This window comes from Athene cunicularia (genome assembly GCF_003259725.1).
Source record: "Athene cunicularia isolate RWA chromosome 18 unlocalized genomic scaffold, athCun1 chr18_part1, whole genome shotgun sequence".
NCBI lineage: Eukaryota > Metazoa > Chordata > Aves > Strigiformes > Strigidae > Athene > Athene cunicularia.
This window is the reverse complement of record NW_020799123.1, coordinates 6,741,845-6,752,470: the sequence shown is the minus strand read 5'-3', so window position 1 is coordinate 6,752,470 and position 10,626 is coordinate 6,741,845. Positions and strand designations below refer to the sequence as shown.

The 10,626-nt window shown below is 47.8% G+C and overlaps 2 protein-coding genes across 5 annotated transcripts in view; one reads left to right on the top strand and one right to left on the bottom strand.

Annotated features, from left to right (window-relative positions):
* The window catches only part of LRRC59 (leucine rich repeat containing 59), a 4,721-nt gene extending 382 nt beyond the window's left edge, over nt 1-4,339 (top strand). Inside the window, exons 1-7 of one of the 3 annotated variants that reach the window (XM_026860834.1) lie at nt 7-151; nt 552-611; nt 1,120-1,278; nt 1,593-1,697; nt 2,320-2,392; nt 2,872-3,045; nt 3,549-4,339. In XM_026860834.1, the coding sequence (XP_026716635.1) occupies nt 65-151; nt 552-611; nt 1,120-1,278; nt 1,593-1,697; nt 2,320-2,392; nt 2,872-3,045; nt 3,549-3,793 (903 nt within the window). In that variant the 5' untranslated portion in view covers nt 7-64 and the 3' untranslated portion in view covers nt 3,794-4,339. Of the gene's footprint in view, nt 1-6; nt 170-551; nt 612-1,119; nt 1,279-1,592; nt 1,698-2,319; nt 2,393-2,871; nt 3,046-3,548 lie in introns of those variants that run through there. The other 2 variants (XM_026860833.1, XM_026860835.1) reach the window with 2 other exon arrangements.
* A 981-nt stretch (nt 4,340-5,320) lies between these two features.
* On the bottom strand, nt 5,321-10,561 carry EME1 (essential meiotic structure-specific endonuclease 1). Of its 2 annotated transcripts, XM_026860829.1 has the most exons (8): nt 9,820-10,561; nt 9,609-9,736; nt 9,326-9,418; nt 8,773-8,894; nt 8,406-8,532; nt 7,747-7,862; nt 6,736-6,925; nt 5,321-6,405 (listed from the first exon to the last, which is right to left on the bottom strand). In XM_026860829.1, the coding sequence occupies exons 1-8, from the start codon at nt 10,520-10,522 to the stop codon at nt 6,229-6,231; spliced, it is 1,656 nt and encodes a 551-aa protein (XP_026716630.1). In that variant the 5' UTR covers nt 10,523-10,561; the 3' UTR covers nt 5,321-6,228. The 2 variants fall into 2 exon arrangements, with proteins under 2 accessions (XP_026716630.1, XP_026716631.1); XM_026860830.1 differs by lacking the exon at nt 9,326-9,418.
* Between the last annotated feature and the right edge of the window lie 65 nt (nt 10,562-10,626).

Sequence of the window (10,626 nt, the reverse complement as noted above, 5' to 3'; positions counted from 1 at the left end):
AGCCCCGGGGGCCGCTCCGCCCCGCGCCCCCCTTGGTGTCGGCGCTCGGAGGACCCCGGCGGCCATGTCGCGGGGCGGCGGGAAGGGGCCGAGCCTGAAGGACAAGTTGGACGGCAACGAGCTGGACCTGAGCCTCTGCGACCTGAACGAGGTGCCGGTGCGGGAGCTGGTGAGCCTCCGGCCCGCGGGCCGCCCGGCGGGGACCGGGCTGCAGCCACAGCCCCGGGCGGCTCTGCCCGCTCGGCCCCTGGGAAGGGGCTGCTCGGGGCAGCCAGAGGTGCTGGGGGTGTTTGTGAGCTGGCCCGCAGGTACTGGGGGCAGCAGAGGAGCGTTTCCCGTCGTGCTTGGGCGAGCAGCTGCCGCTGTTCACAACTATTTCACATCTCCAAGTGCTGCCTTTAGACCCAGAAACCAGCGGAGAGGTGACCTCGGCGGCAGCCGGAGGGGGATGGACAGACTGACGTGGGAGAAACCACAGGCGCTGAAGCAGGTGGTGTCGGAAGGGTGTGGGTGTACCTCGATGGGGATTTAGTGCTTTGTTTCTCTTTCAGGCCGCTCTTCCAAAAGCTACTATATTGGATTTGTCCTGTAACAACCTCATTTCCTTGCCGGTAAGGTGCTACAGAGCCTTTGTGGGGATGAGTCTGTTGGGAAGTATTTAGAAAAGATAACTTGTGCTGCAGTAAAAGTTCACCGGGAGGTTTGGAACTGGCACTTTCCTCATCCAGGGGTGGCTGAATGATTCTGCCATCAGCGACGGGCCACGAGTGGTGGTGGTGGTTTTGGCTGAGGCAGGAGAGAGAAAAGGGTTACGCTGCATGAAGATTGCACTCTGGCTCTGCCAGAGGATCCCCACGTGCATACAGACCAGTTTCATCAGCAGTGGAGGCTCGGGATTGTTTCAGTTGGAGTGCTGCACATCACCTTGTCTGTCTGCCCCACTGTTTCCTACCTCTCTGCCAAGGCAAGAGAGCGTGATTTTTCTCCATCACAGTTCTGTAGTAAATTAAGGATTATGGCTTATGCAAGGTGCAGGCTGTCTCCACATACCCCCTGCTGAGGCTCCTCTGTAAAGGTGCTAACAAGCTTTGTCTGGGTTTTGTTGTGTTTGGTTTTTAGTCAGACTTCTGCAGTTTGATGCACCTGGTGAAACTGGATTTGAGTAAAAATCGGCTTCAACAGCTGCCCTTGGACTTTGGCCGCCTGGTCAATCTGCAGCACCTGGACCTTCTGAACAACCGTTTAGTCACCCTGCCAGTCAGCTTTGCACAGCTCAAGGTAAAGCTGTTTGCTGGGCAGTTACGTAAAGCTTTGGGATGCAGCCCAGGGTCTTGTGATCCTTCTCAAGTTGATTTCTCTGGTAAAGCATCCATCCTGCTGACTACCCATTCCAAAATTCAGCTGGCTCTGCACCGCAGCTCAGTGGAAATTATCTCGCATCTATTGAAAACGCCTCTGCTCAAGCTCTCTGCTTGTCTTCTGTACCTGTTCTTTCATGTGAAAACTAGTTCTTTGATTCTGGTTTGGATCTGTTAAATAATTGCAGGACCACTGTGCTCTTACAGCCTCCCCTTTATCGTTCCTTTCTGCAGAACCTGAAGTGGCTGGATCTGAAGGATAATCCCCTGGATCCTGTACTGGCTAAAGTCGCAGGAGACTGTCTGGATGAGAAGCAGTGTAAGCAAGCTGCTGTCAAGGTAAGGAATCTGCATTTATTCCTTTTTTCCTTACTTGGCTTTGTTGGCTGTGGTTCTTCCTCTTTTTGCTTAGCAAGCTGGGCAGCTGCTGCAGCAGTTTGAAGTTTCTTCAGTCCATGAGGTGCAGGGTCACTGCACTGACTTCACTGCTTCTGTGCCTGTTGGGAGCAAACACTGGGCTGAGTAGGATTCTCTTCCATTAGTGGAGTTAAGCGCAGACTAAATGCTGGTTGCCAAGAAAGTGGAGGCATAATCAGACAAAATAATCCACGTCTAGGCTTATAGTCCAGAGCACAAGTCTCTGGAGAAATTCTGGCCAACTATAGGCTTACATAAATAGAAGTGTTCTGTGATCCTATGTGTCAGCTAGCACCAGTTTGCCATGTTTGTTTTTTAATGGAAAGATCTGTTTTTTAACAGAAATATCCGTTTCTTTACTCCAAAGATTCCTGTGGGAAGGGGCGAGTGCTCTTTCTCTTCAGTGCCCCACCTGTAGGGGTAGGTGAGGGTGGGTGGTCAGCCCCAGCTGACTGTCCTCAGCTGCACTCCAGCCGTTCTGTTTGGAACTGCCTCTGCGAGGAGCTTCTGCAGAGCCCTCAGGGTGTTTTCTTGGATTTTAAAGGTGCTGCAGCACATGAAAGCGATTCAGTCTGAGCAGGATCGACAACGGCAACGGAAGCTCCAGGCGGAGCGAGGTAAGCACAAAGAGCCCTCACGTGCTGTCTGCTGAGGACTGTTCTTGATCTCTTACATGCCCAAACATACTGATTGCCACCTAACAAATACCTGTAACTGCCAAAATCCTGAGGACTCCAGGAGCAGTAGGGTAGAAGGGCTGGAGGGAGAAGGATACTGGGGAATAACTATGCGATTTCTTGCCTGAATAATAGATCTCTAGATGGAATGCACTATAGATTACCTAGAAAAAAAGTATAAAAGAAGAGCACAGAATTTATTTTAAGGAAAGCCTAAGGCTGAGGGAGCAAAATGCAAGGTATGTAATATTACAAAAAAACAACCCAAACAAACAAAAAAACCAAAAACCCAAAGATTAAAAAAAAAGAAGATAGTTATTTGTTTCCTCATTCCAATTGGGAACAGATAAGCAGGTAATAAGGAAGAAGGCAATGCCAACCCTTTACATAAAAGAAAAAAACTTCCTATTAATGCCCAGAAATGGAGAAGAAGCGTGAAGCAGAACAGCGAGCAAAGGAGGCTCAGGAGAGGGAACTGAGGAAGCGAGAGAAGGCAGAAGAAAAGGAACGTAGAAGACGGGAATATGATGCTCAGAAAGCTGCAAAACAAGAGATGGAAAAGAAAACTAAAAAGGAAAATGTGCAGACCCGAAGTAAGTAGTATCCATTTTGGGTGGGATTGCATCAGGTTTCATCTTTGTCACATTTTGATGCTGCCAGATTTGCTTTTATGCAGCCCCGGTACTGGGAGTGAGGGGGAACCTGTAGGACTTCTACTGAGATCTGTTCCTGTGCCCTTTTCCCCTTCATCTGCATTTCCGAGGAACTGCTAAGCTACAAAATTCAGAAAGTTCCTGAGAACTTCACTTTTTTTAACTGCACTGAACTCTATGTGCAAAACCAGATCTTGTGCAACTAAGAGTTGCTTTATACCCTCTTCACTGCTGCCCCTGAAACTAAATCTGAAACTTTTCACCCTAAACAGATCCCGTGCATCTACTTATTAATCGGAGTTAAGTGATGAAAATTCATGACAAAAAACAACTGCAGCCCAGGCTAAAGTGCCTTACCTGAGCAGTTTGTTTCTGAACGTAGACTGTTGAAGATACTTGATTAATTCCTCACGTTCTCCATCTTGTAAATGTTCTTGTTACAGAGCCTGCCTCCAGTTCTCGTCCCACCCAGCCGCCCCGGCACAGGCACTCCTGGTCGCGGTCGGTGCTGAGGGTCCTGCTCTTGGTGCTGCTCTGTGTCCTCTGTACTCTGGCTGCCTGCAAGCTGACAGAGCTGCAACGTCAACCGCTGTGTGTCAGCGTGAACACTCTCTACGAGGATGTGGTAGCTGCTCTGCAAAACCACAAAACCCTGCAAAATATGTTACAGCAAAACTCGCAGCAGTGATTGTCCTGGATGGGCACTTGCTTCGTCAGCATCTCCCTCCACCATCTACGCAGCCAGAATTCCTATGGAATTGTGTTCTGATGAAACTGCTTTTGATCAGTCAGCATTGGTTTGCTGGTCCACTCCACGCAGAGCAGAGTTAGCGTTCAGATCATCTTTGCTGTGCATGTTTCACAGTTGGCCTGTAACTCCCATTATTTGTCTGTGTTAACCTAAACTTGTTAACACCTCTCACCTCCAAGGGATGTTTACCTAGATTGTGAGGTGCAGAAAGCTGCCAGTCTGTAGGAGTGGAAAAAAACAGCCTTAATCTAGGTAGCTCTAGCTCTGTCCTGGAGGTAAAGTTTTTCATACATATACATTCCTTGCTCTCATTTCTATTTGTGCTAAAATTGGTGATATGGCTGTATGGGAATAATATGTCAAGGCCTATCCAGGACCAATTACAAGTGTGTAGGATGGCTGTGCGTCCGTATGTTGGAGAGAAGAAGCTGATGTACTTTTGAAAGGAGCTGAAAATTTTCAATACAACAATTTTCGCAGCAATTTGTCTGAACTGGATGTTTTGTGTTGGTAATGCAGTTTTCATTTTAATTTGGTCTTTTAGAAACAGGCAAAAATTATTTCTGAGTACATATAGTAATGATTTCTGACTACATTAATTTTAACTAGCTAGTGCCAACAAAGTAGCTTAGGAAGGGCTTCTGGGCAGTCTGCAGGCTGGGTTTAGCATCTGCAGCAATGGGGGGTCTGAGACCCACAGCAGATGTGTTGAGTGCAGGTCACTGGCCAAAGTGGTGGCACCGTGGCAGCATCACTCACTGAAACAGGTGGGTGGGAAAGGGCTTTACCTTGGGGCTGCTGGGAAGACTGGGAGGTTGGGTGGTTTGCACCTAGAGAAGAAAACTCGCCTGTGCAAGGGCCTTATGAATTATTTATCGTTTCCTCAAAGAGAAAACCAAACAAGTTTGTCATATCCTGAAGGGCTTTGAGTACTGAAGCGTGCATGTCATAGTGTAAGTGTGGGTTTCAGAGAATACCCATGTTAGACTGAGACATCCTCCGTTAGGCACCAGAATCACTCCCTTGTTTCTAATACCTGGGCTTATTGCTGTAAGAGCAGTGCCATGAGGAAATAATCTATAGCATTTCATACCAAGGCCATCACTGAAGCAGTAAGCCTTCACCTTTTTGTAACCTAATGGTGAGACTGTGGTTCCCTGAGTGCCACACAGAAAAAAGCAGCAGCATGAATACCAGATAAGAAGGAAAGGCAGCCTTAGCTCTGCCTTAGCAGAATATTTGTTTCCTATGCTTCCTTGAAGCAGCTTTAGACTTTGCTTTTGGTATCTAACTCATCACATTCTTCGACAGGTCCTCGCTTACTATCCAGAAATGTTCAGAAAAACAGCAAACAACATTCAAAGCACTATTTCTTCTCAGCAGCCATTCCTGCCAGCGTCAGGTGGGATCCTGCTGCTTCACCATCCAGAAGAGCACTGCTTAACTCCGCAAATGCCAGGCTAATAAAGTTTGATCAGTTGTGATTAGAAGCGTGCCAATGGCCAGCAAGGGCTCCTGCGCAGCGTGTCCTACCTCCTGGCATAGCAGGGGGTGTTTTGTCATTCAAGGCAGCACGTTCCAAAGGGTAACTTCTGCCCATCAGGTGCAGTTCCATTCATTCTCAACACTCATCTCAGTAAGTGCTGTCACAAAAGACCTCGACTGTCCTTGTGTGCACACAAGTACTGATGGCTTCGTGGACAGGTGAGCATGTTCCTCAGCCTAATTCAAAGAAAGCGTTTTCTGCCAACTGTTCAGACCTCGTAATTCCAGTGTATATAATCAGATTTCAAGACCCTCTGTAGGTTAAGCTGTCTGGAGACTGAATCAGGGCAGTCTAAATTTATATCTGAAAATTAGTCTTACTCATTCCCATCTGCCACAGTGGAAAACTGAGAGTCTATTTAGTGAGGTAAAGTTCTTCCACCTCACTAGAGCAGGTGGGGGGGGCAGCACCATGTTGCTTTTAGCATTAGGAATTTTCACACTGGATAGAGAAGATAACTATCTGCGGTTTAGGATAGCAGAAAGTATTCCTTTCAACAGATGACATACCTGCCTCTACTCAAGATGGCATGTTAAGAAGCAAAGATTATTATTATTCAAAATTATTTATTTTCTAGGAAGACAAATAAAAGTAAGTATCAGTACCATAATCCATCTCCAGCTCATGCTCTTAATGGAATATGTTCATCATCTTTCTTGTGTAAACTCCAGCCATTCAGTGATTTTATCCAGCCTTCTGCTACAATGAAGTCTGAATGTGTTTCAAGCCTTTAAACGAGGATCAATGACTGTTGTCTAGGCGCTTCTTCCCAAAGGAAACTGAATAAATACTTTAACAGGCAGAGAAAGATCCTCATTCCCTGGGGTTACCCAGTGAAATCCAAATAGAGATCAGGATCGTGGGAAGTCATCTGCAGGTAGATCCGTCGGGAGAGTTCTGGCCCGACCCACCGGGAGGTGGCTGTCACACCGTCACCGCGGCGCACAGGGATATTAGCCAGCATGTTTTCCCGCTCCTGCTCCGAGGAGCATCTGCTATAGGCCTAAAACCAACACAAAGGAGGAACTGTTATCATTCCTTTGCATCCATTGCTCAAAAAAAAAAATCAAAGCTATGCACCCGGGGCTGCCCTACCCTCTCTCTCACAATGTGCGCTCATTTTTCACCTGGCCTGTCCCTGGATCTCGTTGGTGAGCTTACAGGCTGATGGCAAACCAATACTGCACCCTCAGTAGTCCGCTCTCTAAAGCCTCACTAAACGGCTCATACAGAACTGTTGTGTCAAATTTAATACCAATAAAATGATTTCTTCTGCTCCTTACATTAGTTGGCTGGGTGCACACAGTACTTGCTGTTCCTGAAGCATCCTCACCTGGGTCAGAAGTTGAGGAGAAGGGTATGCAGACACAACAGCCTCAGCCATCTCGAGGCTGACCCGGTTAAACTGTTGAATCTGTCTCTTCCAAACTTCCAAGAGACCCTTTCCAGAATGATCCACCTTCACCCCTCCACACCACCCCTTCTCTAAGTAGAAAGAGAACCCCGTCTTCTCTCGCTCTCGCCTAGGGAGATCAAAGAATGGAAAAGAAAATGAAACAATGAGTCTATGAAGAAGATCCTATCCCTGCATCTCTTACCACATACCAGAGACAGAGAGCACTCTGTGCTGCTATAGACACCATATATGCTAAAAATTTGACCCTATTTTCTTTACATGCATTACCAATTTCCTTGTTTAAGACCCAGATTTCCTACTGAAAAAGAAACAATCCTGTACTTGGGAGCAATCCTGACACAAGCCAGCATGCATACATACAAAGTAGTAACAAGAATTCACTTCCTGTCAATGATAACAAAACACTTTTACATGTCATTTTTAATGACATCTCTTCTCATGGCTGAGATGCAAAATACAGCAACTGCTGTGATAGGAATGCTGGGATTGTGTAAAACTGCACACGATGGGTTTCTTCAAGATGCTGCTGTTTTTCCTTATCAATGGAAACAATAGCTAAATGGTTCATTCTCTGAATGTCTCTCTTGGTTACATACTGAAGAAGAAAAGCTGGTGCTGTAAGAGCCCAACCCTATTGCATTCCCTTCTCACTCCTAAAATCTGACTGAGAACAAGAGCTTTGCTTGATGCTCAAGACTCCAACATGAAACCAGGTCTCTTCTCACCCCTCCCCAGGCAGGACATCAGTTTCCAAGAACTAGCCCTGTGCTGAAGAAGCTGCATTAGCAGCTGCTCTGTTTCCCACACCTTTAAAAGTCATTATATTGTGTTGTACTGAAGCACAGCTGCATACCTGCGATTCCCTCCCAGTAACTGTGAAAGTGCAGCCACTCCCGAGACACAACCAAACCTCATATACTCACTCACTTGAATGGTGCTTCAGCCACAGCTTTTGTGAACATAGTGGCAAATTCTCCAAGCTCCTCCCAGCTCTTGAAAAAGCTGACTTGGACTTGTTTGCACAGCTGCAGATCCACCAAGGCCTGTAAAAGTCATTGGAAAAAACGACTGGAACAATTAATCTTCTCACATCAAACTCCACTCTTGTCCGAAACGAAAAAGGGTCACATCATGCTACAGGACAGGAACACCTGCTCTCTCCCCATTTTGGGAAGTTAATTTAAAGCATTGAAGTATTTAGGGGTGGCCTGTCTCCTGCCAGTTAACATCAGCATAGCACCATTTCAGCTGCCGCAGCTCCTCAGTGGTAGGCTCTGGTTACACGCAGGCCGCCCAGCCCAGGGCAGCGCTGATGTGCTCTGCCAGCAGGCCCCCAAGGGCGAGGGATGCTGACTGAGGCTGGCATTCCACCGCCCAGGATCGAGGTGAAGGCGACACATCAGTCCATGGGAGAGCAGGTATGTACCCGAGCGTGGGGAACTGAACCCAAAGAGCTCTGCTCACAGACACACGGACTAATGGAGCATGAATCCCTCCCTCCAAGAAAGTGTGTGTTTGGGTCAAATGTTCAAGCAATGGCAGACAACATGAGATGATGGCTGCATGCCTGTTTTAAAGGTACTCACATTTTCCACATCCAGTCTGGTTATCTCCATGCCAGAATCCTTAACTGTCTTTTTTCTCTGTTTTCCCTGTTTCTCTTCTTGGTTTCCGCTTGCTGCTGCCAGTTGTAGTCTCTTTTTTGACTGAATTCTGAGAGACCAAAGAAGAGTCAAGTAAGACTGGGAGTTCATGCCCTTCCCCAGGTATTTCCCATTGGTCACTGTGGAAACAGGCTGGATGAACTTTTGCTTCTGTTTCTATATAACAAATAGTGGAGCAGTTCTGGATGGGCAAACCTCTTATGCTCCAGTCTTTGCTAGAAGGAATTCATGTAACAGCATTTTTCAAGGCCAGAGACAACAAAGAAACTTTGGAGGGAAAAAAGTTTACCTGAAATAATTTTCTACTTCAACAACTGCCAGTGCCAGAATTTTCCCAGGCATTTTTTCCATCACATGAGCTACATAGCTCTGTAGGGTCTCTTTCTGTCCTTCTGAAAAGCCCTCAGCCTCCTGCAAAGATCAACAGAAAAAAGGAATTAAATCATTCCGAGGTACACATGCAAGTACAGCAACCTATGGCTCCAATTCTGCAGCTGGGTCTGCAGAACAGTATGTTCACACAGCTTGTCAGGGGCAAGCACGCAATACTTAATCAGGCATAAAGTTATGGCAGAAAGAATAAAAAATAATCCCACTTGATATGACAGTGTTACTTCTTCAAATATCTGAAAAATCGTAACTGGGAAAGAAAGTTTGTCAGAACTTTGCATTATACAACCCTACTGGCTTCGATCTATTAATGGCTTCTAAAAAGAGATTTCCGGTTTACTGAAACCATAACTCCATTCCCCATCAAAACCTTCCTGCTGTGAAGAGGGATGACAAATGCCACCCTTACAGAAAGACATGTTTGAGAGCACAAATGTCATAAGCACTCTCACTTGTTTGTAGTGGTGAACCATGGCCAAAAACTCCTCGAAGCGAAGCAGAACCAGGACATTTGGTTCTTCTGCCCATTCATCACCTTCTTCTATCTGTTCAAATATGAAAACAAACAGCCAGACCAACATTCTCGTTATAATTCACTCTAAACCAGTGCTCCCACTCAGACCTCTGAGGCAGGGAGATTAGAGGGTGTTTGCTTGGGTTGCTAAATACAATTACTAATGAGTGCAAATAACAGAGGAAGAAAAGGGCAAGAACATTAAGACTTTGCTCACACACCTGAGATGACACAGTCTTTCTCCTCCAAGTGATGCTGCAGGGAACAGCCTGATTCTCAACCACACAGGAATAATTGGCAGCCTGCAAAGCACTATGGATCTGTCCACCACCTTCTACCTGCAAGAGAACTGAAATCAGTGTGTGGGTCAGGCCTCCACAGAGAGGAGACAACAGTCAATATAAGGCAGATGCAGGCTGTCAGGACAAGTACCTGGATCTAGCACCACTGTTATGTATTTCTGGCACTCCCCTGGTCGCTGAGCTTTCAGTATCTTGGCAAGGGCCCTCTTCTTCTCTTTTTCCTGCTCCTGCTGCCTTCTCCGTGCTTCTCGCTCCTTCCTCTTCTGCCACACAGCCTGGCAGATTGCCTCCCTTTCCTTCTGACTATATTTTGATTTTTTGGGAGGAGGGGATGTTTCTGGGCTTGCTCCGCTAACCAGGGGCCTACCAGGCTGATGTGCAGAGTCAGTCCGAGAGGCTGGCAGCGGGCACAAGGAAGCCCCCTCAGCACTGCGTGTGCCGTTTTGGCTGCCACAGGACACTTCTCCAGATAACACCAGGGTTTCCTGCGGCCCTCCGCTTACAGGTGCCAACCGCTCACCGCTAGCAAGGCCAGGTCCCCTGGCTGCATCCCCACCGCCCGTCTCGGGGGGCTCAAAAGTCACCTCCCTCTTTGCTCCCACCCTCCTCTTGATCCTTTCTGGCAGAGGGGCGACTTCCACCACATCCTCATCCTCGCTCCCACTGCTCACCACCACAACCACTCCTGCCGCCCTCCCCGGCTCGGGAGATGAGGACGGCCGGTAGCTCAACCCACCGGGAGGTGGCAGCGGCGCTGGCTGCAGTAGGGAGGCTAAGGTAGGCAGCTCCTCCTCCTCCTCACTCTCCTCAGAGCGCAGCTCGCTCTCCGCCATCCCGCTTTCCCCTGAGGTAAAACCGCGGGCGCCTGAGAGAAGGGCGCGACCGGCTCCCGCCGCGGCGAAGGGGCGGTGATTGGCTCGAACGCGCGCACGGCTGG